At 41.6% G+C, this 24599-nt stretch overlaps 2 protein-coding genes across 4 annotated transcripts in view; both read left to right on the top strand.

Annotated features, from left to right (window-relative positions):
- sipa1l3 (signal-induced proliferation-associated 1 like 3) overlaps positions 1-10968 on the top strand; it is a 103413-nt gene extending 92445 nt beyond the window's left edge. Inside the window, exons 15-21 of one of the 2 annotated variants that reach the window (XM_066684406.1) lie at positions 340-561; positions 1341-1506; positions 2181-2373; positions 2788-2937; positions 4445-4571; positions 4801-4882; positions 6304-10968. In XM_066684406.1, the coding sequence (XP_066540503.1) occupies positions 340-561; positions 1341-1506; positions 2181-2373; positions 2788-2937; positions 4445-4571; positions 4801-4882; positions 6304-6447 (1084 nt within the window). In that variant the 3' untranslated portion in view covers positions 6448-10968. The remainder of the gene's footprint in view (positions 1-339; positions 562-1340; positions 1507-2180; positions 2374-2787; positions 2938-4444; positions 4572-4800; positions 4883-6303) is intronic. The other variant, XM_066684407.1, reaches the window with a different exon arrangement.
- A 4056-nt stretch (positions 10969-15024) lies between these two features.
- On the top strand, positions 15025-23999 carry qpctla (glutaminyl-peptide cyclotransferase-like a). 2 transcript variants are annotated; one of them, XM_066684720.1, is made up of 8 exons: positions 15025-16691; positions 17132-17278; positions 17393-17686; positions 18380-18541; positions 20164-20263; positions 20609-20657; positions 21675-21791; positions 22124-22262. In XM_066684720.1, exons 1-7 carry the CDS (start codon positions 16494-16496, stop codon positions 21766-21768), a joined length of 1044 nt encoding a protein of 347 aa, XP_066540817.1. In that variant the 5' UTR covers positions 15025-16493; the 3' UTR covers positions 21769-21791; positions 22124-22262. The 2 variants fall into 2 exon arrangements, with proteins under 2 accessions (XP_066540817.1, XP_066540816.1); XM_066684719.1 differs by lacking the exon at positions 20609-20657 and having other exon boundaries at positions 22124-23999.
- The last annotated feature ends 600 nt before the right edge of the window (positions 24000-24599 follow it).

Below are 24599 nucleotides of genomic sequence, written 5' to 3'. Positions count from 1 at the left end.
GTAAGTCCATGCTGAACTAGCAGCCTGAGTGTGTTTGAGTACATGTATGAAGCTGATTCTCCCATGGTCAGTGCACCTGCAAATATTCTGCACATCTGTGGTCAATACCTGTGACATTCCCAAACCTAACAGCATGGAAAATATTGAGCAACAAAAGCAGACACGAAGCTATATTAGTCCAGCGGTGTCACTGGACCTAAACGTAGCGTTATGATGTATAGTGCTGGATGTGGTTTATCCTGTTGTGATTATTTAAGCTTTAAGGATTTAGGCTTTGAATCCTGTGACCAGCTGGCAAATTTATGTATAGTTTGTGTGTGTGTGTGTGTGTGTGTGTAGAGCATGCTACACCCCACAGGGCTATAAGTCCCCTGCTGTGGTTGATAAGCCCAAACCATTCAGAGCCTCCACGGCCACACCCACCTCTGGCTCCGCCCAGCTCTCCACCTCTGCCCCCAAGTCCTTATATGGTAAAAATAAGCAGAACTTATGGCACCAGGAGGAATCTCCCACAGCTACAATGACCTCTACCTCCAGCAGCACAGACAGCAACAGCAGCAAGTACGTCTTTGTGTGTCTGTATCTCTCTCTAAAGCAAATAGGGTATTATTCCAAATATATTTGGACCATTGCATTAATCCATTCATCATTAAATGTGCATGTATTTCTGTGTGGATCATACACAGCAGTGCTACTGGAGTATTGAGGCTGTCACTGCTGTTCTGAGAACAGTTTACCAACACAAAATCCATCCATCGATTATCTGTAACCATTATCCAATTCAGGGTCACGGTGGGTCCGGAACCTACCTGGAATCATTGGGCGCAAGGCGGGAATACACCCAGGGGGCGCCAGTCCTTCACAGGGCGACACACACTCACACCTACAGTCACTTTTGAGTCGCCAATCCACCTACCAACGTGTGTTTTTGGACTGTGGGAGGAAACCCCCTGCAGTTGTGCACCAAACCGACCCATCGCTGCCAGACGTTTCCCTCTTCTCAGTGCTGTAGGTCACCTTTTGGATTTGAGTGGTGTTTTTCATCACCTGAGGTTAGCCACATATTTAAAGGACTCATCTGATTCGTGCAGTAGATTACATCACACAATACCTCATCCATCCTCCATCCTTGAGAACATTCCTTTACCATAGGATATGACCGAATAATCCCCCCACATGTGAATTCACACAATTAACAAAACCTGGGGTTGTAGTTCCTGGCTGTTTGTGTTTCCAGGGCCCTGGAATATTTTCTGGGGATTTCAATTGAGATCTCACCCGAATAGGGCTTTTGACAGTCACTGTTCTCTCATTTTAAACTTGTGTGTGTGTGTGTACAGGCAGGTGGATATGAACAGTAAAAATGTTTTTGGACAGCCTCGTCTCCGAGCATCTCTAAGAGATTTGCGCTCTCCTCGCAGACCAGTGCAAAAGAGCACCATAGAGGATGACCTTAAAAAACTCATCATCATGGATAACCCCACTGAGACCAATCAGCAGGATTCTGTAAGCACACACTCACTCTCTCACACACACACACACACACACACACACACGAGAACGAGAACATATCACCATAAAAACCCTGATAATTATGAAGAGTTAGTCGTTTTGATTTACTATTTATTTGATGTACTGCCATTAAGGAATTTTAATTCCCAGCCTGTTCAGAAACACTTCTTTCTTGCCAGGATCTCTCCTAAGCCCTTTCACACATGCACGGCAACCCAGATGAGCTGTATTTGTGAATGCAAACACCCGTGACATGAGGTCCTGGACATTACCTGGACGTTATCCGGCTAGCACTCCTGTAGAGATAAAGTCTGGGTAAAGTCTGAGTCAAGGCTAAAGCACACAGCACATTTCTGGCTCCGAGAGCGCGTCTGACAGAGAACGTTTCCCGCTGTGTGCTGCATGTGTGAAAGGACCAGAGGCAATACTGTAGTAATAATGGCCAAATTTGTACTGATGCTCAATCTTTCTGCAATTCTAGGACATTTCTAGTGAGTACATGTCATTAATTTGCATTTCACATAGAGTACACGCTTGTGTTACATTAAATAGAAAGTAGTGCTGTTACCGGCCAAGGGCAATCATACCATGGACTCGCAGCCGTAATCCAAAAAAGACCATGTGAAAGGAACTACAGACCAATTTTGGCCCTGGTTTGTGTGTTGTAGTCACCTCGCAGGACCTTGCAGCGTACCTTCTCAGATGAGAGCTTATGTAGTGGAAGGAGAGATGCCAGTTATGCCAACACACCACTATTTGATGCACAGACTCCTCCCGGTGACCTGCTGTTCACCTGCACACTACCCACACGCCGCCACGGACACAGCAACAACCACGCAGCCCTGTTGCCCACCAAGAAAGGTAGGAGCCAAACGAGTAAGGGCTCATTTCATTAATAAAAAAAAACTGTTGTTCTTTCCATATATATATATATATATTTTTAAAAGGGACGTGATTAGTTCGTAGACATTGTTTACTTCTTAAAACTAAACAATTGACTTGTTCATTTGGTTTCTATCACTGTATGATACAAAATTATCTATGAACAAGGTGACGTCTTGTGTAAAATGGCATCATTTTGCATTGATGACTAATAGCATGAATCTTGAAGCCTGAATTCTTCTGTACTTTTGGCCATTTTTATAGATAACCGTCATGTATCAAAATCAGAACAGCAGAAAATGTGAAAGATGTTATTCTGAGTTGATTAATACCTGGTTGCTCACTGCTCTGTGTGTGTGTGTGTGTGTGTGTGTGTGTGTGTGTGTGTCTCAGTACCATTATCTGCGTCTGAGATCTCTCTGACGGAGGTGAGGGATAAAGTGCCCCCGCTGCGAAGATTGGACCCTGGACTTATGCCCCTTCCTGACACCGCCTCTGGACTGGAGTGGTCCAGCCTGGTCAATGCTGCTAAAGCTTACGAGGGTCAGTGATCTATGAGAGAGAGAGAGAGAGAGAGAGAGAGAGCGAGAAAAAGAGAGAGAGAGAGAGATACCTGCTAAATTTGCTGTGTTTTTGTTTTTCCACTTTTGAATTTTGCTTATGCTAATATGCTAGTTTTGTGTGTGTGTGTGTGTGTGAGTGATCCATGCAGTGTTTGTGTACTTTCTAAACACATGAGAATGATTTCCTGATAGTCCAGATTATACATGTGGTCAGAATATGCAGTCGTTGATATTTCCCATAAATATTTCCCATATATTTTCACTATGGCCCATTAGTATTATTTACAGTGATGTGCAAAAGGTTTAGGCACATTATTTTTTTTAATGAGCTATAAATGTGTTCACTAAACATTTATTTACTTAGAAAACCTTATTTTTTAGTAGTGAGACCTGGAGGCTTTGGGGAGGGATGCATATCTTTTTGTTTGCATTTTTCGAATCTGATATAATTTTCAGAGTCAGTCACTTTCTGCCCAGAGAAACTGGCCAATGGACCGGATGCGCTGTGCTCTGTGTAATTACCGAAATTGAATAATATGCCCCATATGTCTATAACAGAATTAGTGGTGTAATGGAAACTCACTCGGTTGAATCGCTTTTCAGATCAGCAAAATAGACAAGAAATGAAGGCAAATGTGAAACCGTAATTTAGGTTTTCATTTGCAAGTATTTTGTGTTACTGTTTTTATTTATTTATTTTGTTTGAGAGTGGCTCTTATTTTGATATGGTCTGTTTGTGACATAGGAATGCACTCCTCCCACACCCCAAGGCAATTCTGTTACACGTTAAAAGTGAAGAGTGGAGTCCATCTTTTCCTGAGATTTAATTACTTTAAGGTTTCTCTTTCTTTTTTTTGGTTTTAAAAAATATTCAGCCCGTGTCCATGAGCGATTCCACTGCCTCACACACACAGAACTCTGCTCTCCTGTCAGACGCCAGAGTGATGTCACTGCAGATGTACGGCCTTGCTTCAGGTGTTGCTTTATGGCTCCTGTGGCACATTGTTTTTCAGATTTTTCACTGCAACTCTGCACAGCGATTTAGGGAATCATTCCACACTGTCACTGATTTACGTTTGGCACGAAATCGTCGGTTCACGTCCATACCAAACTCTGGGGGGCTATGTTTATGTATCACAGATTATCTGTGATCCTTTACATTACTAAACAGCACACATAGGTCGTTAGATTTCCTAAACACATGCCTAATCTATATATTTCATTTGTCTTGAATATGTATAAAAGCCAAACACACACACACACATACGCAGACTCATCTTTGCTCTGTCCTCCATAACCACAGAAGGTTGTTTTGGGCCCCATCTGACCCCTGACCCTGAGCCTCAAGTCCAGACAGAGGCCCCCAGTTTAGGTACAAACAAAACACTAGTGCATCATTCTTAGGGATGCTAGAACATGAGACATTTTTTGGAATTTCTAAATCATGTCCTGAACTTTTGTTGTGTGTGGTTTGTGTTTGTAAACAGTGCAAAGAGCAGTGTCCCTTTTCTCTCTGTCTGAGCCTCATGCTGGAGGAGCTGAACTAAGGCCAGTTATAAGCCCAGTCCACTTCCACACCCCTCAAACACCTCGCACAACACCCACCTTCAACAGGTAAGTCATTCTATGAATGCAGCTAATGCACCAGATTGTTAACATTACTGTTAATATTACCCTCTACATCAGTGGCTACTCTATCAGTCTCGCCGTCAGTTTCTCTCAATGAGGGGCTTTTAAAGCAAGTTTTGGATTGGGATGACATTTTAAGCTGTTGGTCTGTTAGGAACAAAGCGTGCTGAGTGTAATGTAATAAGTTCTATATTTGTATTTATATGTTTGTTAGCAATGAGCATCCTGCTGACTTGTCTGATCGACTGTATCATCTGGAGGTGATGCTGAAGCAGCTGAATAACGACTTGGAGAAGGTGAGCACTCATCATCATCCTCACTATAGTATTCTCCCACTGAGCACCATAATCTACTGTATCCCCACTTTGCTACTGGACTGTGTCCATTTCAGCACCCGGAGGAAACCCACACGGACACAGGCAGAACACACCACACTCCTCACAGACAGTCACCCTGAGGAAACCCAAACAGACACAGGGAGAACACACCACACTCCTCACAGACAGTCACCCGGAGGAAACCCAAACAGACACTGGGAGAACACACCACACTCCTCACAGACAGTCACCCGGAGGAAACCCACACGGACACAGGGAGAACACACCACACTCCTCACAGACAGTCACCCGGAGGAAACCCAAACAGACACTGGGAGAACACACCACACTCCTCACAGACAGTCACCCGGAGGAAACCCACGCAGACACAGAGAGAACACACCGCACTCCTCACAGACAGTCACCCGGAGGAAACCCACGCAGACACAGAGAGAACACACAATACTCCTCATAGACAGTCACCCGGAGGAAACCCACGCAGACACAGAGAGAACACACCACACTCCTCACAGACAGTCACCCGGAGGAAACCCACGCAGACACTGGGAGAACACACCACACTCCTCACAGACAGTCACCCGGAGGAAACCCACACGGACACAGGGAGAACACACCACACTCCTCACAGACAGTCACCCGGAGGAAACCCACGCAGACACAGAGAGAACACACCGCACTCCTCACAGACAGTCACCCGGAGGAAACCCACGCAGACAGAGAGAACACACAATACTCCTCATAGACAGTCACCCGGAGGAAACCCACGCAGACACAGAGAGAACACACAATACTCCTCACAGACAGTCACCCGGAGGAAACCCACGCAGACACAGAGAGAACACACCACACTCCTCACAGACAGTCACCCGGAGGAAACCCACGCAGACACAGAGAGAACACACCACACTCCTCACAGACAGTCACCCGGAGGAAACCCACGCAGACACAGAGAGAACACACCACACTCCTCACAGACAGTCACCCGGAGCGGGAAACGACCCACAACCTCCATGTACCACTCATATAGGACTAAAATATATTAGATACAACATCGCAAGACGTAATAATAACGCAAGACAATAAAAATAAACAATAAATAACAGTATCGTTGAATTTCAATACCTAAATGATCAGTCTTGACAGAATCAAATACCAATGATCATGACTGCTACAAAACATAGTCTTTTAAAGGCTGTATAAACTACATTCTTTTGCATATGATGAATGTCTATAACCCGTTAGTGTCAAGTGCATCCACTTTCTCCAGTTCTTTCTGAAATAACCGTTCAAACAGGAAGCTATCAAAATAAAAGTGCTGTTCAGGAATCAGAGCTTAAATCAAGGTATAGTAACCTCTGTCCCTTCATGCACTTTTTCAGGAGAAACAGGACAAAGTGGCTCTTCTGGCAGAGATGGCTCACCTTAGGCAAAACAACCAGCGTCTGCAGGAGGAGTCTCTTTCTGCCAGCGAGCAGCTCCGCAAGTTCAGCCAGCTGCTCTCCTCCACCTCGGATAGAAAGTGACCACTCTCCCTCTCTCTAAATTCACATATGAGGTGGTGTTAAGAGGAATGGGCTTATGGAAAACGTTCGTGTTTGAATCCTGTGCCTGTCCCTCCATTACTGTGGTATAGTTTTGTACCAGCTGTTTTATAAATAACAGCCCACACTGACTTCATCTCACCTTTCTCCACAACCATAAAAGACTGAGCATTCAGAAAAGAATAAAGGTGAAAGAGAAGCACTAAATACAGCTCGACAAATGGGGCTCTTTAACTGGAAAAGAAAAATGTGGACATTACTTACGGAAAAAAGAGTGTCCTGTATGAAAAAGAAGTAAATCCCTTGCTGAAGGGAGCACATGAACACATTCCTTTCTGAGCAATTTTTCCCCCCTAGCCTATTTTTGTAATGGACAAGTCTTTAAAAAAAATACTCAGAGGACACCTAACTTGAGCCAGTTGAACTGAGAGACATTCACATTCAGAGAGGCCTATTACTGTACATGCAGCGCTACAGCCAAAAAAGAGAGATTGGATTGGATCCTGTCTTCTTGGGACTACATTTCCCAGCATGCAGCACTGTGGAGCATGCCAAGGGAAAACATGGTACTCTAGTTAGGTACAATTTGTTTCGACTTATGCGGCGTGTGTGTGTGTGTGTATATACGTATATATGTATACGTATATAAGCATAGAATATAAACTAGGACTACGAATTTAATGGGTGAAGGTACATTGAAAACTCAATTTTATTGTAATTTAATGTTTTACAGTCTTGTCTTTATCAGAGAGTGAATACCAATGTTCACATCTCAGACAATGCATCATGATACACTGCAGATCCTACTTTGCTGAATCTTTAATCAATGTGCTACAGATTATGGACAGATTCAACATTCTGTCAGTACTTTTGACTGTTCTTTATTTCCATATCTCCAGTTGCATCTGTGTACATATATCAGTGGCTAGAGCTTTCAAATATAAGTGATTTCAGACTCCGATACACAGTGTAAACAACACTACTACACGAAAACATCCAGTCATCCATCTCTACACAAAGAACCCCCACCACTACCGTTAAACGTTTACTGTAAAAGACACGACCAATTATAGTAACCGCTCTTATTACTGTGATGCTGATCTCAAGTTCGTTGATGATTTTTGTGAAGGTGTCTGCGTGTGTGTTCAGCCAGTTTTGGAGCCTGATAATGACTGTAGAAACGGCAAACAGCAGTTCCCTCTATATTCGCTTTGGCATAGCACTGTGTGTAAACTCTGAGCCCTCCATTTCAACACCATTTTTAACAAGTCCTCCTTAAATCCACCTTAAGGGCGGTGCTGTAACTGTATTAGCTCAAGTGTCTTCTTAAGTGATGAGATCACATTAGCGTTAACGTAGAGTTCAAGAGCAGAACTCCCACAGAAATCATTGCCAAGACTTTTCCTTTCAAACATGAACAAAACAGACAAAGCTTTTGAATAAATGGAGCAATAAAATGATTTAAAATATTTAGTATTTTAAAAATTTTGCATTCAATTTGCTATGTTAAGACCAGTCTTTATGTAGCTAACCAGGCTATCTGTTACGGCTACTTAGGAATTTACATTTTTTTAGCATGCTAATTAGCAAATTAAACATGGCAAACAATAACAGAAGTGCACCTTTTTGTTTTATACGTTCTTTATACCTAACTCAGCGTCTGGACTCTGGTCTGCTCTCAAAAAATACGTTGGCATTATAAACATTATTTAGCTAAATAGCTCAGTGAAATATGCTCAGCCAAGAATGCTCCTGTTGCAATACACAAAACGATGTGTTTATTTTAGCAACAGCATCAGCGCAATTGTAATTTGTAACTGAGAAAACCTGTGAGAAGCACTGCACTGTAGGATGGAGTGATGTGGTTTTTGTTGTTGGGGTTCACCTTTTTTTGGCTGCTGGAGGTCAACTTGACTAATGCACTAGTGCACTGATTGGGATTCAGGATGTGCAACCTTTTGGCAGCTAGGCAGACGTACAACAACAATAACACGGCCAGACACTCATGATGAAATTGCCTAGAACGCCTTTAAGTGGTGAAGGGAAATCAGCGCTGAAACAGAGGGTGACTTTTCTGCCAAATCCAGACACTGTTTATCTGTATGCAAAAACAGACACAACGATTCTATCACCACCCCTCTGGCCGAGGAGGGAGCGTGCGTTTCCGTACAGAATCTATTTTTCTATTTACCGTTTGTTTAAGGTTTTATCAGGTGACACGACAGCTTTTTCTGGGGGAAAAAAATAGAATAGACACAGATCATCCACAGAGTGGGTAATTAATTCAAAAAGTCTTAGCACTATACTAGGATTGAGTACTTTTGGCTGCAGTAACTGTATAAATTAAGTTGCAGGAACTGGATGAAGACTTTTCGGCCATTTTATCAGAAACCACTGCTTTGTAGGTTCCTTTTTAGATGGTGGACTATTCCCAATGCAGTAATGTCACTGGGGTGGTCCCTTTATATTGATGGATGGGGTGGAGGCGCTGATGAACTTTGCAGCAACAAATCTACACCTAAAAAGTGAATCTATATAGTATTTCTAATAAAACTGACACTGAGTTAGCTACAAGGTAGGCGTTTCTAATGAATTGGCAATTCTGTGTAAATAGGTCTGAGATAAATTGTTGCTCGTAAAACCTCTCAATCCATGTCAACCCTGACTGTCCCTTTAATCTTCTCTAACTGGAACACATCATCTCATCTCTCAGGACCCTCAGTGAGCCCTTGTAATGGCCTGAACTATTTATTCTATTTATTTATCTCTTGGCCAGGGGACAGCATACGTTTTGTATTCTTAAAGTAATTTTGGAAGCTAGTATGAGATGATAGTTGCAAATCTAGCTTGGTCAACCTCGTACCTTTTATACTGGAGAGGGATAAGTAACAGTTATTTAAATAATAAACACTGATAAGCTAACATCTTTGTTCATGTTGTAGATTTGTCTTTACACAATTGGAACTGCAAATATTCATGTGTGTATAAATTTTTTCAAATACAGTAATGGTTCCTGTGTAGTTCTAGGCTTGAACATACACATCTGGGGGAAATACACACACACACACACTTTTCTGGAGTTATTATTTTTTAAACAGTGTACATATAGTGATTAAATACAGTGCAGAAGTCTGATTACCGTTCATAATTTGTCTTATTCTTATAATAATCAATTACGTAAATAACTATTCCGTTTAAGCACCAGACGTCTAAAAAAACAAAGAAAAAATATCAACATTTTCAGTTTTTTATGGTCCTCCCTTTGCCTTTAGTACAGCTTTGAGACCCTTTCCGGAGACTTGCTTTGAGTTTTGCGAAAAAACTGTAGCAAAATATTTAGACGCCTCAAAAATTCGGTCTTAGAAGTTGGTTGCATTTTTTGTTTTTCACAATCGACTTCCAAAGACATCGCATTCGTTTTGGTCCATTGTTCCAGAGCTGTGTTTTCTCCAGTCTCTCCAGGATTAACCTTTTAAGTGCTGTTTATCTGATGGGGAGGGTTTTGCTGCTCTACCAGGAATTGCATGATTGTTAGGAGTCCTCTCCCTGTCCATCCATGCAAGTGGCTCAACAGCTGCTTTGACTGGAAATGAAATAACTTTAAAGTGGCCTCTGACTTTCGCGGGATACTGTATATATTTATGAAACGGAACTACAAATGTGAATGAGCCTTTTAATTATGCAACATCTCCCAAACCCTCTCTGCCTCTTAAAACACTATCCTGATCAGTCTGCTTCTTCCTATCCAGACACCATGAAGAGTCTCTCAGTGTGTGCTATGCCCACTATGTATGTTAGTTACTTAAACTAGAGCTTCCACACACACACACACACACACACACACATAGCCTCATTTAAAGCTCTGTGTGCTTTTGTGGTAATATATGCACCATCAGATGTCTTAATTATTTTGACGTATGAGTTGAAGGTTAGCTGAACGAACGGTGGAGGTGTCTTTAAGCAATTACGTTTCATCTAATTTTATCTCAAGCTAAATATTATGTGGTTATGTGCTGCATATGAATAAATCATACAGCTATATTCTGACTGTAAAATTTGCTGTGTTTTATGTGTAAAATTTAGATTATTTATTTTTCTTTAAATTCTTGGAGAAAAACATACTTTGGTGAATTTTAGTTTTGTCATCATTACATCCACTGTTTGATTTCTGCTCTTTTGTACAAAGCTGATTTGGTTATTTTTTACTTTAATTTTTTATTTTGTTATTGCTTTGTGCATGAAGCAGCTGTTCCAATGCATCATAAAAATATGACAACTGATCTATCTTTCAGTTTCTCATGAGAACCTTATATCAATAAGTGTAAATTTAATAAGTGTAAATTATGTTTTCATTATTTTATAAAAAAAAATAAATAAATAAAATATTTCCGAATGTTATTTTGCTGTGTGTTTGTAATGGGTTTAATACGAATGACTCCTTTGTTGAATCATTTGTAATGGGGTTATTTACTGGATTGTGTCAACAAAGCTTTGTTTTGCAAAAAATTTACAAAAGTATGACACAGAAATGGATGTTTAAATACACACTACATAGTCTCAACTTCAGATTCTCTGCCTAAATGTACATGCAATATCAGATAACTATTCATTCATTCATTCATTATCTGTAACCATTATCCAGTTCAGGGTCACGGTGGGTCCAGAGCCTACCTGGAATCATTGGGCGCAAGGCGGGAATACACCCTGGAGGGGGCGCCAGTCCTTCACAGGGCAACACACACACATACCTACGGACAACTTTTGAGTCGCCAATCCACCTACCAACGTGTGTTTTTGGACTGTGGGAGGACACCCGGAGGAAACCCACGCAGACACAGAGAGAACACACCACACTCCTCACAGACAGTCACCCGGAGGAAACCCACGCAGACACAGGGAGAACACACCACATTCCTCACAGACAGTCACCCGGAGGAAACCCACGCAGACACAGGGAGAACACACCACACTCCTCACAGACAGTCACCCGGAGCGGGAATCGAACCCACAACCTCCAGGTCCCTGAAGCTGTGTGACTGCGACACCTACCTGCTGTGCCACAGTGCCGCATCAGATAACTATTGAACACAAATTGAGTCACATATGACGGTTTCATTTCATTGGCTACCTGCTCTACCATGTGCATGCACTCCTGTTTAGCAGGTTTTTATCAGTTTGATGTCAGTACACTCAGCATTATGTATTTGAACATGTCCATGAAAGAGATTAAGTAGAAAGTTTCAGATGTGGATTTAACTTGATTTCTGACATTTAATATATTTCAAATATCTTGATTCTACAATGCTCTAATTAATATGGGTCCACTGGGAGGATTTTGTGATTCTTGAATACTGATATGTCCATAACATAAGCCCCGCCCCACTACATCCAATTTACTTTCATTGGATGCAATGAGATGTTTAGATTTGATCATTGACAGTGGTCTCTAAATAACTTTGAGATGTTTGGAAGAGTATGAGGGGCCTCCACGAATATAGTTTTGCATTTACGTGCACTGTATTATGTTTGATTTGTTCTGATTTTGTCCTGAAATTATAACCCCCTTCAATCTCTTACGATTAGTTCTAAAGACCTAAGTGTTATTAAAAGATGTCTATAAGAATGTGATGAGGTCAGTGAATTGGCCCCATCACCAAGACTGGAATATACATTAAGGAATGTATGCCGGTATTATTACTAACCTTGTGTTTCAGGTCCTGTTCCTAGGGGAATGAGTTATTTTGAGTCCTGCCTGCTCCTTGCTGAGTGAACCGACACTTCCTCAGCCGTACTGTCCACACTTCAATTCTAACATTGAAGTGTAGGAATGTAGGAAAGCTGTTTTTGTAATGTTACCTATATGCTGATCAAATGATAGATCTGAATCAATTATAACAAAGATTTTTAGCTGATGAGCTCAGGAGAACAGGGAAGTCAAAATTATGTATTAAGTCTGATACCTTATTTATAGCAGGTTTTGGACCTAGAAGGAGAACCTCGGTTTTGTCGCTGTTTAGCAGAAGGAAATTGTATGACATCCAATGCTTCACTTCTTTAACACAGTCCTCCATTTTCTTTAGTGTAGGTTTGTCATCTGGTTTGGCTAATATGTATAACTGTGTGTCATCTGCGTAACTGTGGAAGGTAATGCCATGCCTGCTAATAACTCTGCCCAGTGGCAGCATGTATAATATGAATAGTAAAGGTCCTAAAATGGAGCATTGGGGAACTCCAAATCTCATTTTTGTATGAGTAGAAGAAACATTATTTACGTTTACAAACTGATAGCGATCTGTGAGGTAAGACTTAAACCATGATAGGGCTGTTCCTGTTATTCCAACCATGTTTTTTAATCTTTCTAGCACAATAGTATGATCAATTGTATCAAAAGCTGCACGGTTTTTTATGTTCGTTCCCAGGGTCGAAACCAAGTCTAGTGTGTGATTATAATAATGAGTAGGACCTGATACATTTTGTGTGAAACCAACAGAATCTATGATTGATGTGAACGCCTTTTTAGGGGATCATCACTTTTCTCAAAATGACTGTTAAAGTCTTCTACAATTATTAACTTATCACATGACACTGCTAAATTAGCAGCTAATTCACCAAATTCTTTTATAAATTCTGAATAGGGCCCTGGTGGTCTATAAATGTTTAATAAGGAGATTGTGTTCTTATTTGTGGCAGGGTTAATTATGTTAATATACATGATTTCAAAGGAAGTAAATTTGTAACCATGTTTTTGGTTAATAATTAAATTATTTTTGTAAATTATACATAATCCACCCCCTTTGCCCGTCAGTCTGGGGCTGTGTACATATTTATAGCCTGTAGGAGTGGCTTGATTTAGTGCTAAATATTCATCATTTCTGACCCAAGTTTCACTAAGGCATAAAACATCACATTTCTGATCCATTATTATTTCATGTTTAATGACTGCTTTAGAGTTAAGTGCTCTTATATTGAGTAGGCCAAACTTTAGGTCTGTGGGGAAGATACTACGCTCTGTTTCTGATGGTTTAATAGTGATTAGGTTATTGGGGCACACTGATATTTTCTGGGTTTAAGTTTGATTCGGGGGACAGACACAGTCTTGATGCTGTAACAAATGTTTATATTTCTTAAAGCAAGCTTTGTAGATACACCCTTACTATTGGCAAACAAATGGCCATTATCTGTAAGTGTATCCTTAAAATCACTTACCTGTTCGCTGTGTAATCTACTTGCCTGGTTTGTGCTGGTGAGTGGGATTAGTCAAGCCTGGCGTAGAACATCCTCGATGTTCCCAGAGAGAACTGCAGAACCTAGACGACTAGGGTGAAGCCCATCCCGGCGGTAGAGGGCAGGACGTTCCCGAAAACACTCCCAGTGGTCGACGTAGTCCACGCCGACAGTGCCACACACCAAACCCGGAGCCAGGAGTGGAGTGCGAAGAGCCTGCTGTACGCCTCACATCCTCGTCTGTAGGTGGCCGGAGACGACGATCCTGGCGTCTGTCTTCTTCCGAGCGGTATCCAGAAGCGAACGGTAGTGCTCCTTCAGGACCTCGCTGCGGCGGGCGGAAGTGTCGTTCGTCCCCACGTGGAGAACGACGGTGCCGAGGTCCTCACGCTGGAGAGGGTGCCAGTCCTTCACAGAGCAACACACACACTCACACATTTACTCACACACATTTACTTACACCACACTCCTCACAGACAGTCACCCGGAGGAAACCCACGCGGACACAGGGAGAACACACCACACTCCTCACAGACAGTCACCCGGAGGAAACCCACGCAGACACAGGGAGAACACACCACACTCCTCACAGACAGTCACCCGGAGGAAACCCACGCAGACACAGGGAGAACACACCACACTCCTCACAGACAGTCACCCAGAGGAAACCCACGCAGACACAGAGAGAACACACCACACTCCTCACAGACAGTCACCCGGAGGAAACCCACGCAGACACAGAGAGAACACACCACACTCCTCACAGATAGTCACCCGGAGGAAACCCACGCAGGCACAGGGAGAACACACCACACTCCTCACAGACAGTCGCCCGGAGGAAACCCACGCAGACACAGAGAGAACACACCACACTCCTCACAGACAGTCGCCCGGAGGAAACCCACGCAGACACAGAGAGAACACACCACACTCCTCACAGACAGTCACCCGGAGCAGGAATCGAACCCACAACCTCCAGGTCCCTGGAGCTGTGTGACCGTGACACCTACCTGCTTACAGAATGTGACAAATATAAAAAAAAATGACGTACATTTTAATTTGTTCCTGAAGATTAAATACTTATTTTTTGTGATTTCACGTTTTCCTGTTCATCAATTTATTACCACTGCTGTGAGGATATACTTTTTTATTTTAATTGAAACATATTTAATTGAACAATGCATTTAATTGAGAATATATTTTAATATTTAAAATGTAATATAATTACAGTTAAAGTGATGCCATTGATTATATTTTATAATCATCAAATGATTACATTTTGGCCTCATAAATGTGTGCCTGTTCCTTTAACAGAAAATAACTCAGTCACATGACTCTGAGGACGAGGAACTGCAGCAGAGCTACAAACAGGACCGGGAAACAGAGCCATACAACGAAACTGGAGATATATTTTATAGAAAGCCTTTCTCTAAACTTACATTCGGCAGCAGTGCGTAATTTACAAGAGGAGTGAGGGTTCACCTGGAGTTGAGCTTGAAATATGCGAGCCTCTTTATTATCTTACAGCTGTTAAAAAAGGTGTAGTTAGTGTGTAGTGTAGTTTCCTCTCTACATTTCTTTTATGTGTTTTACTTTATAACACAGTGATAGCTAGCAATTTTATTTATTTAGTTATGTATAAAACACGCAAATAAAAACTAAATAAATTAGCAAAACAAATATAACCGCAATTATCCTAAATGTGAGAGAGATGCTGACACTACCCCTGAGATTCCAGAATAAATCATAACGCCTGGGGTTTCTAAATAGTGTGTAGTTTTAAACCAAATCAATTTACTGTGGAGACGTGCAAGAGACCTGCAGCTAGCTATCGTTAGTTTTTGGGTGTTCTTTTTGATAAAGAACACAGGTTTTGTGTATTCACTCATAAATCGTTATCTTAAGTAAGCAGTGAATTAAGTATCCCTCAGTATTAACAGGAAAATTATAAATATTAACTAATAACTGACGGTTTGAGACGTAACTGGTTTGTATTTAGGTCTCATACTTCAGCGGCTGCGTTTGCAAACAAAATTATCAGCGTTTTAGCCCCTGTAAATTCAGGAAATCCTCCGAAGACTGTTCTATTTTTATCTATCCGTGGACCAAACCTCGTTGAGCGTTTACTGTAGTTAGCTTAGCATCACCAACCGCCGATAATCGCGAGCAACGTTCTAATTCAAACTTTGCGAATCGGTTCGAATGGTTCATTGAAAAGAACCGATACGCAGACTCGAATACAAATCAAATAGGTATGTAGACGTATGAGGAATTTGTCTTGCTTAGTGCGCACGTTTAACATAAAAAATACTAATAAAAAACAGCCATATTCACATTATAACAAATGTTTTAAAAATATAATAAAAATAAATCAAAAGGAATAAGAGAAGAATCGAGTGCCAGAGTAGTGTGAAAGAAGTTGAAAGAGAAAAATGTGTAGAGGGAGAGGATTTAACTGTTACGGAGTATTATGGGATGTTGTATATAAGCATGCAAATTAGCATTATAGCACAGGTGAGATATAGAGTTAGAGCTGTATGTAACTTTTGGGCTACATTTGAAATGAATCGATTGAGTCGAACGACCGGTTGATTGAAGCAGGCAGTTCAGAAGAACCGGTTCGATAAGTCGACTCAAACCAGGGTTCTATTTGGAGTTACTAGTGACGTGTCTTTGGTTCGCCCTCTGCTGGCGGACCGCAGTGTCTCTCTCTCTCTCTCTCTCTCTCTCTCTCTCTCTCTCTCTCTCTCTCTCTCTCTCTCTCCACGTTACCTTTCTGTAAGCGGTTGTTGTGGGTCTGAACCATGTCGAAAAGCAGCCGCAGACACAGACAGGTGCCGGTGTCCGCTTTCGGGGTCGGTGGCGGCTCTCGGCGCGTGTTGCTGTGGTGTCTGTGCCTCGCGCTGTCCGTGACGCTGATGCTTGGTCTGTACCTCTCAACTACCACTGACCCCAGCAAAAACAGCAGCCCAAAACACAGCACAGACCTGCTGCAGGACAAGGTAAGACTCGAGCTCGGTTCCAAATAACTCCTTACTCCCTACAGAGTGTACCCTATAAGTTAAGGTGCCAAAAGTGCACTGTATGCCTAAAACATAAGTCTTCGTGTATGTCTGAACCTCATATGCCCCGTTGTTAGACAGATTATCCAGTCATTTTATGCACACATTTTGTATGACCTCCTTAGAGCAGTAGCCACACTTGGAACATATGGTGCATGCCCAAGCCGAGAACCAAAGTGTAGTCTTCTCTACAAAAGGCAGCTGTGTTATGGACAAGGCTACACCTGCTTTTTACAGCAATGTTTCAGTGTCAGGTGTTAAATCTTTCCAAAAGATAGTTAGATTTTACAGCTGTATTCTGTATTTTAATAACCTTGTTTTCTACCTGTGATTAGTAACAGTCCATTTGAACACTTCTGATCGTTTACTTCTCCGTGCAGTTCTCCCACAAACCCAGAAAGTGCTCTCTGGCTCAGGTGCGTAAGCTGGCAGGACAAGTGGATGGTTCTCGTTTGTGGGGGACTCACCTGAAGCCTATGCTTATAGAGAGAGTGCCCGGCACTGCGGGCAGCCAAACTGTACGCCAGGTAATACCCAAATACACAGATATACCCAGGCCTTCAATGTATAACGGATCAAAGTCTATTTTCTGTATTCTATGGAAGCTGAAGATTAAATGTATATTTTTCTCCTGTGCTCAGCACCTATTGTCCCAGCTGAGGTCGCTCTCTGCAGGCTGGATGGTGGAAGAAGACTTGTTCCAGTCCTCCACTCCCAAAGGGACAGTGAATTTCAGTAATGTCCTGGCAGTGCTGGATCCCTCAGCCCCCCGCAGACTACTGCTCGCCTGCCACCATGACTCCAAAATCTTCCCCCGAGACCCCAAACACCCACAGCAGGCCTTTATTGGGGCCAGTGACTCAGCTGTGCCTTGCGCTATGCTTCTGGAACTGGCCACAGCGTTGGACACGGAACTAAAGGCTCTGAAACAGCAGGTAGTTTACAGTTTATAAATATACTGAATTAACAAGCATTATGTTTTAGTCATTCGTTGTCTGAAACCACTTATCCAGTTCAGGGTCGCGGTGGGTCCGGAGCCTACCTGGAATCATTGGACGCAAGGCAGGAATACACCCTGGAGGGGGCGCCAGTCCTTAACAGTGCGACACACGCTCAGTGTGTGGTGTGTTCTCCCTGTGTCTGCGTGGGTTTCCTCCGGGTGACTGTCTGTGAGGAATGTGGTGTGTTCTCCCTGTGTCTGCGTGGGTTTCCTCCGGGTGACTGTCTGTGAGGAGTGTGGTGTGTTCTCCCTGTGTCTGCGTGGGTTTCCTCCGGGTGACTGTCTGTGAGGAGTGTGGTGTGTTCTCCCTGTGTCTGCGTGGGTTTCCTCCGGGTGACTGTCTGTGAGGAGTGTGGTGTGTTCTCCCTGTGTCTGCGTGGGTTTCCTCCGGGTGACTGTCTGTGAGGAGTGTGGTGTGTTCTCCCTGTGTCTGCGTGGGTTTCCTCCGGGTGACTGTCTGTGAGGAGTGTGGTGTGTTCTCGCTGTGTCTGCGTGGGTTTCCTCCGGGTGACAATTGGGCAGTTGATATTCTTCTCCAAAGCTGTTAAACTCTAGTGACATTGTGTTGGTGGTTGTTCATGTGTATCTCTCTCTCTCTCTCTCCCTCTCTCTCTCTCTCCCTCTGTAGAAGTCTGTGGTGACTCTGCAGCTGGTGTTTTTCGATGGTGAGGAGGCGTTCGAGGAGTGGACAGATACAGACTCTTTATACGGCTCTCGACACCTGGCTGAGCTCATGTCCCGTACCCCACATCCTTCAAGCTCCAAACACACAACACTGCTGCATGCACTGGTGAGAGACATACTCATACACATCTGCAGCTTGCATATATAGATACATATATATCACACATATATCAAAACACATTAATTTGCAGTTAAAAACAGACTTAAACAGACTTTAAAAAGTCATTTATATATGTCTATAAATATGGCGCAGGGCAGAATTCATCCTGTAACATCCTCTCAGCACACATTGATCCACTAGAGCGTCTCTAAATTGTGAACTTGTAAAGATTTTATAGCCTCATGGACCACTGTGGTGTATTGATTAAAAAGTAAAATTTTAAATTATATTGGTTTAGTTTAATTTTCTGTGCAGTGAGAAGATAAAATGCTTCCTGTCTTATTTTGAGCCAAAAAAAGAGGTGGGCCTTTTAGTTGGAAGGAAAGATATATTTTTTTTAATGTATTCAACGAGTATTTGGACTTTTAAAACCCTCCCTGTGTTGTTAACATACATACATTTCAGAACACCAATCACAGGCCAGAATACAAAATGGGAGTCTGTGATTCGTCATCTCTAACTTTCGCACCAATCACAGCCCGTCTTACAACGCACTTCGTCACTGAGGCGGGTGCTGGCATTTTTCTCCACAAAGGATAAGTACGCGGATAGATTACACCCGTGTTTACACTACGGTATCGCATCCGATGGTGCTGAATTTATTTTTTTTGTTAAATCACAATGGTTTTGTTGTTTCAAGGATTGGAAAGTGTTTATTATCAATATTTTATAGGATTTCATGAAAAACTTTGGATGTTCATTATCGAGAGAGAGACAAAAAGGGGCAGATGGAAGCATTAATCTATGCACCAATCACATTCGTCGTCTCTCCAATTGCCCCAATCACAGGTCATCTTACAACACACTGTCAGCAAGAAGTTGCTGCATGTCGTCTGCTACCAAAGGATGCACAGGGTCTACTACATTATTCAGATTAATAACATAGAGAATAATAAATGAACTAAAAAGAGGATAAGGGTTTGAAAACGAAATCATAAAGATTTGTGCCCTCTTCTTTGCTGACTATGGGCTAATAATAGCAAAAAATATAGAAAAAATTTATGACATTTTAATGGATTTAATGAAATATTTTGGCTATTCATATTTCACAGTTTTCCTAGATTTTCCCTCAATTACTATACATTTTTACAGTTATTCTGCCCAACCCCAGGCCCAAAAGAGCTCCTTGTGCAACTCCATGGAGTTGATTTTGGCAGCAGTCAGAAAAGTAATGCACTTTTAGCAACAGTTGGTCATACAGTTCAATTCAAGGGACCAGACTTGGTTTTACTCCAAGCTCTAAAACACAACAACTTACTGCTGTGTGGGCAGCGAGAACAAGGCCTTGGCACATAGTTACATCACACTGACCGTAGAACCTCATGACCAGTGTTTTGTTAAATGCTTCTACCTCTTTTTAGGCAAATGTCATTGAAATTTACTGTAATGCCAAATAAAATCCAGTTTCCAGCATAAGTTTTGACTTGAAGCATTAAAGCGCTTGACTTTAGCTCTTTAATGTTTGGGGGAGTAGATGCCACACTGACACCATTACAGCCTCCTCCCATTGTATAGGGCCTCTGTCCTACTTTTGAAAACCAGTCTTTTTCTCTCATCTCCCTTTATAGGATCTGTTTGTGTTGCTGGATTTACTTGGAGCTCCAGACCCGCTGATTGTCAGCCATTTTGATAACACCGCCCGATGGTTTGACCGACTCATTGCTGCAGGTTTGCACTCCTCAATTCATCTCGGTTTTTATGGCCTCCCCCCTGAATATGAACCAGCCGTAAATGTGATTGAAATCATAAATGACAAAAGATAAGAAACAGAATTAGGCCCCTCATTAATGCTTCTACTATTGACATAGTCAGTGGTTCTGTTTTTTATTATTAACAAATGTGAAATCTCATTCAGCTGTGTGACTTGGGAGTGAAGGGTTATTGAAGGGTGGCATTTTTTCGGAAAAAGCTGTTTACTGAAATAAAAAATAAAAAACTAAAACCAAAGATACAGTATCTCGAAATATTGAGATAGCAGCTTACATTCATTCATTATCTGTAACCCTTATCCAGTTCAGCGTCGCAGTGGGTCCAGAGCCTACCTGGAATCATTGGGCGCAAGGTGGGAATACACCCTGGAGGGGGCGCCAGTCCTTCACAGGGCAACACACACACACACACACACATTCACTCACTCACACACTCACACCTACGGACACTTTTGAGTCGCCAATCCACCTACCAACGTGTGTTTTTGGACTGTGGGAGGAAACCGGAACACCTGGAGGAAACCCACGCAGACACAGAGAGAACACACCACACTCCTCACAGACAGTCACCCGGAGGAAACCCACGCAGACACAGAGAGAACACACCACCCTCCTCACAGACAGTCACCCGGAGGAAACCCACGCAGACACAGAGAGAACACACCACACTCCTCACAGACAGTCACCCGGAGCAGGAATCGAACCCACAACCTCCAGGCCCCCGGAGCTGTGTGATTGCGACACCTACATGCTGCGCCACCGTGCCGCCCAGCAGCTTACATATTAAGCAAAAATATTGAAAAAATATCTTAAGTGGCAGAAATAACCTTCCACTAGTATTTTAGCTGAATGTTGTTATTTTTTTAACAAAAGGGCAATTTCAAACTGTTTTACAAACTCATGTTGTGTTTGTTTGGTTTTTGTTATAAATATTCACCCACGGCATCATCATATTTGTGACTTTAGAATAAGTAAGTGTCCATTTTACCGTTTTTATCTTTACATTGGATAAATAAAGTTCAGACTTTTTTTTTTTTTTTTTTTAAACAAAACCTTACCTAACGAGCTAATAAAAGCCTCTTGATATTGTTTAAATAGTCAACTCCTAATTAAATATGTACACAAATAAATGCTGCGTGTTTGTGCTAATATTAATGTGGCTTACATTTTCAGGGCCCAGTGTAATATTGTTTTTTCTTGTGGTTCAGCTCCCATGATAAGAACAGTAGATATAATATCCTTATGTAGTTCTAACATAACTAGAGCATTTGATAAATTAACTGAGCACTGGGTAATGCGTTGAATTAAGTGAGGTAAACAAGAGAAATGTACAATGTTCAGTGCTGGATCTTTGTCTCCTGTCATCTCAGAGTCAAGGCTTCACCGTCAGGGCCTGCTGTTGTCTCACCCATCAGAACACAGTTACTTCAGGAAGGATTTTTACCTGGGCCCAGTGCAAGATGACCATATTCCATTCTTTCATCGCGGTAATTATTGGCTGACACTCACACACAGTCGCACACATGAATGCAATGGCAGTATACGTTGTTATACAGCATTAGTGTGGCATACTTTATACATGGTGTATGGCCAATTGAATCTCCTATCCTTAGCATAAACACTCCATCAGAGAGCTAAATACAAAGAGTTAGTTGTTAGGTTGTGATTTCTTCACAGTATTATGACTGCAAGTGATGCTTCAGTCTTTGTGAGGTTTCCTTCCTTCCTTCTTAACTCCCTCATTCACTCACTTTTAAGATCAAAGCTGTGTTCGCAAACATAAAATCACTAGGGCCTTATTCTTAATGTGTTCCTGCAGGTGTCCCTGTCCTCCATGTGATCCCCACACCATTCCCTTCATTCTGGCATACTCTGCAAGACACAGTGGAGAATCTGCACCGGCCCACAGTGGAAAACCTCACCAAGATCCTGGCAGTTTTCCTGGCTGAATATCTGCATCTCTGAGACTCCAGCTCCCTTTCAGATACACCAGCGTGAGCCACAAGAGAGCTTTACAGAGCTTTATACTCTCTATACAGTCTTTATTTATTTGCTAAAAAAGAGCCATAGGCCAAGACGGCCAGAAAACACATGCTTTGGCAGATCCTGAAACGGCTGTTTCATATTGCGATTCCATTGGAAAACCACTGGAAAAGACATTTGTCTCTCAGAATCTCAGCCAAGAACTGAAAGCATGTGACTGTTGACTGTGATTAGGATTTGATTTGCTGTTATATTAATAACGGTACAATGTTCACTTGCACTTTTCCCTCATGGGGGCATTCGTGTCGTTATTGACACAAAGTGAACAGTTTTTCACTGTTTTCTGTTTTGTACGGAGGCTCACAGTGAAGGAAGAAACTAATATATATATATATATTTTAATTGCAGTCTCCCACGCAAGCTAGAAATGTCATTGTTCAGTCTCAAACTACGTTAGATTTAAAATAGAACCATGTAACTACTCCCCTCCAGTTCTGCACGGTTGTCAAGGATCCATAGAAGTAACAGAGAGCAACTGTGTTCCATCTGGAGAGAATTAAGTTTGCTGCTTTTGACGAGGTCCAGTCCTACTCTTGCCTTATTAGTTTAATGCAATATGGCAGCTGCATTAATTTGCATAAACTTGAAAACTGCTAGAATCTGCTCATCACCTACTGCTTCGCCTTGAATTGAACAGGAAGCTGCAAGGGCAAGTGGCAACAGGATGCCTTCTTTCAGACTTCCACTTGTGGTCATTGCATTTTGGCCATTGATTACTAACCCTCTACTCTGTGGACACAGTGCTGGTTAGATTCAGTCGTACAGAACTAATTTATCTCGCTGATAAAACCAACTTCAAGGTCTATTATAGTAATATTTCATTTCTGGTGGAGCAGTTTGTTTTGAACTGGATTCATGGAGGGAGCTGATGCTAATTGATGCTAACTGATGCTAATACTCAAGCATAAGTTTCTGGTCATCCAACTTTTTTGAAATTGCGGGTATTAATAAGGAGTTAACCCCCCACCCATTCGCTGCATTAATGGCCCCTGCTATCCTCAATATTAGATACTGGAACATATAAGTGAATGTGCTGTTGAATTACAGACTAAGAATGGAACCCAACCCTGGCTTGTGTTGTTGCCTTGCCTTAGATTATGACTGTTAAACCTTTTTTATTGTTTTTAAACACAGCCTGAAGCCACACACACATATAAAACAGTATACATAATCATTAGAAAACAATATTTCATTTTATTCAATTTAAAAATTCATGCAAAATATTAAAAGGTAGAAAATCAAGCAAAAAAATTCAGAATTTTAATATTTTTTAAAGGGTATAACCATAAATTGGATTTAACTGAACAATAGCCAATTATACACGTTGCAAAATAATTTATTGAAGAAAAAAATCGAGTGTTTAGGAAGCCTTTAATAAGAAATAGCCTTATTTTGGAAAATGTTTAAAATCATTAGACAACGTGGCAAAAATGAATGTCTGTCATGCTTTTTTTTTTAACAATAAGAATATTCAGAAAGAAAATATAATTAAAATCAAGGTACGTTTTTAATCAATAGTTCTTTAAAATCAATTCCCGAGAGCGAAGGCTGTAGTTTAAATGAGTAGATGAACATTAAAAAGTGCCTTGATTATTTGAGAATTTCCATTTTAATGATTCAGAAAAGCTGAGAAACCTGAAGTGTTGTTTAAAGATGTATCAGGTTTTGCTCACTTTTGGTCATTCAGATTTTTTAAAAGATACTGCTGTGCACCGTCTTAATAAACTCTGAAATAAGTGTCTGTTGTTGGTATTTGGAACCAGGGGCCTCCTAATGAACGATGGATGACATGATGTTAAAATTATAACGGGACTCTGATTCCTTTCTGCAAAAGGATTTCATACATCGGTACCATCTCAGAGTCAGAGCTGTGATTATCTGCTGTGTGTGTAATGGTTGCAATACATAAGACGACATAAATAATACACGTTTTCTTTATTTTTAAGGAAGACTCTCTTCCTCACCAGGTGAGAAAGCCATTTTAATTTTTTTCCTCTGCTTTTAAAATTGACAGTACTTTTTTTCTTGATTCTCTTAAGATTTAAGACGTTAAAAAATAATAATAATTGACACAATACATAAAATGACTGGAAATGCTGTGTTGAAATGTTGAAAAAACGCTAGCAGAAACAAGGAGGAAAACCGCCATTTTTTTCACCTGTAAATGTTGGGAATGGAATTCATAATATTTTATCATATTTAGGGTGACCAGACGTCCTCTTTTACTCGGACATGTCCTCTTTTTTAGACTT

Source organism: Hoplias malabaricus, chromosome 11, assembly GCF_029633855.1.
Source record: "Hoplias malabaricus isolate fHopMal1 chromosome 11, fHopMal1.hap1, whole genome shotgun sequence".
Taxonomy (NCBI): Eukaryota; Metazoa; Chordata; class Actinopteri; order Characiformes; family Erythrinidae; genus Hoplias; species Hoplias malabaricus.
This window is presented reverse-complemented; position numbering and strand designations above follow the sequence as displayed.

Coding starts and splice junctions, on each gene's coding strand:
- qpctla (XM_066684719.1), top strand. CDS start 16,494: ATGTCGAAAAGCAGCCGCAGACACAGACAGGTGCCGGTGTCCGCTTTC. Junction 16,692..17,131: donor CAGACCTGCTGCAGGACAAG/GTAAGACTCGAG, acceptor TTCTCCGTGCAG/TTCTCCCACAAACCCAGAAA. Junction 18,542..20,163: donor CAACACTGCTGCATGCACTG/GTGAGAGACATA, acceptor CTCCCTTTATAG/GATCTGTTTGTGTTGCTGGA.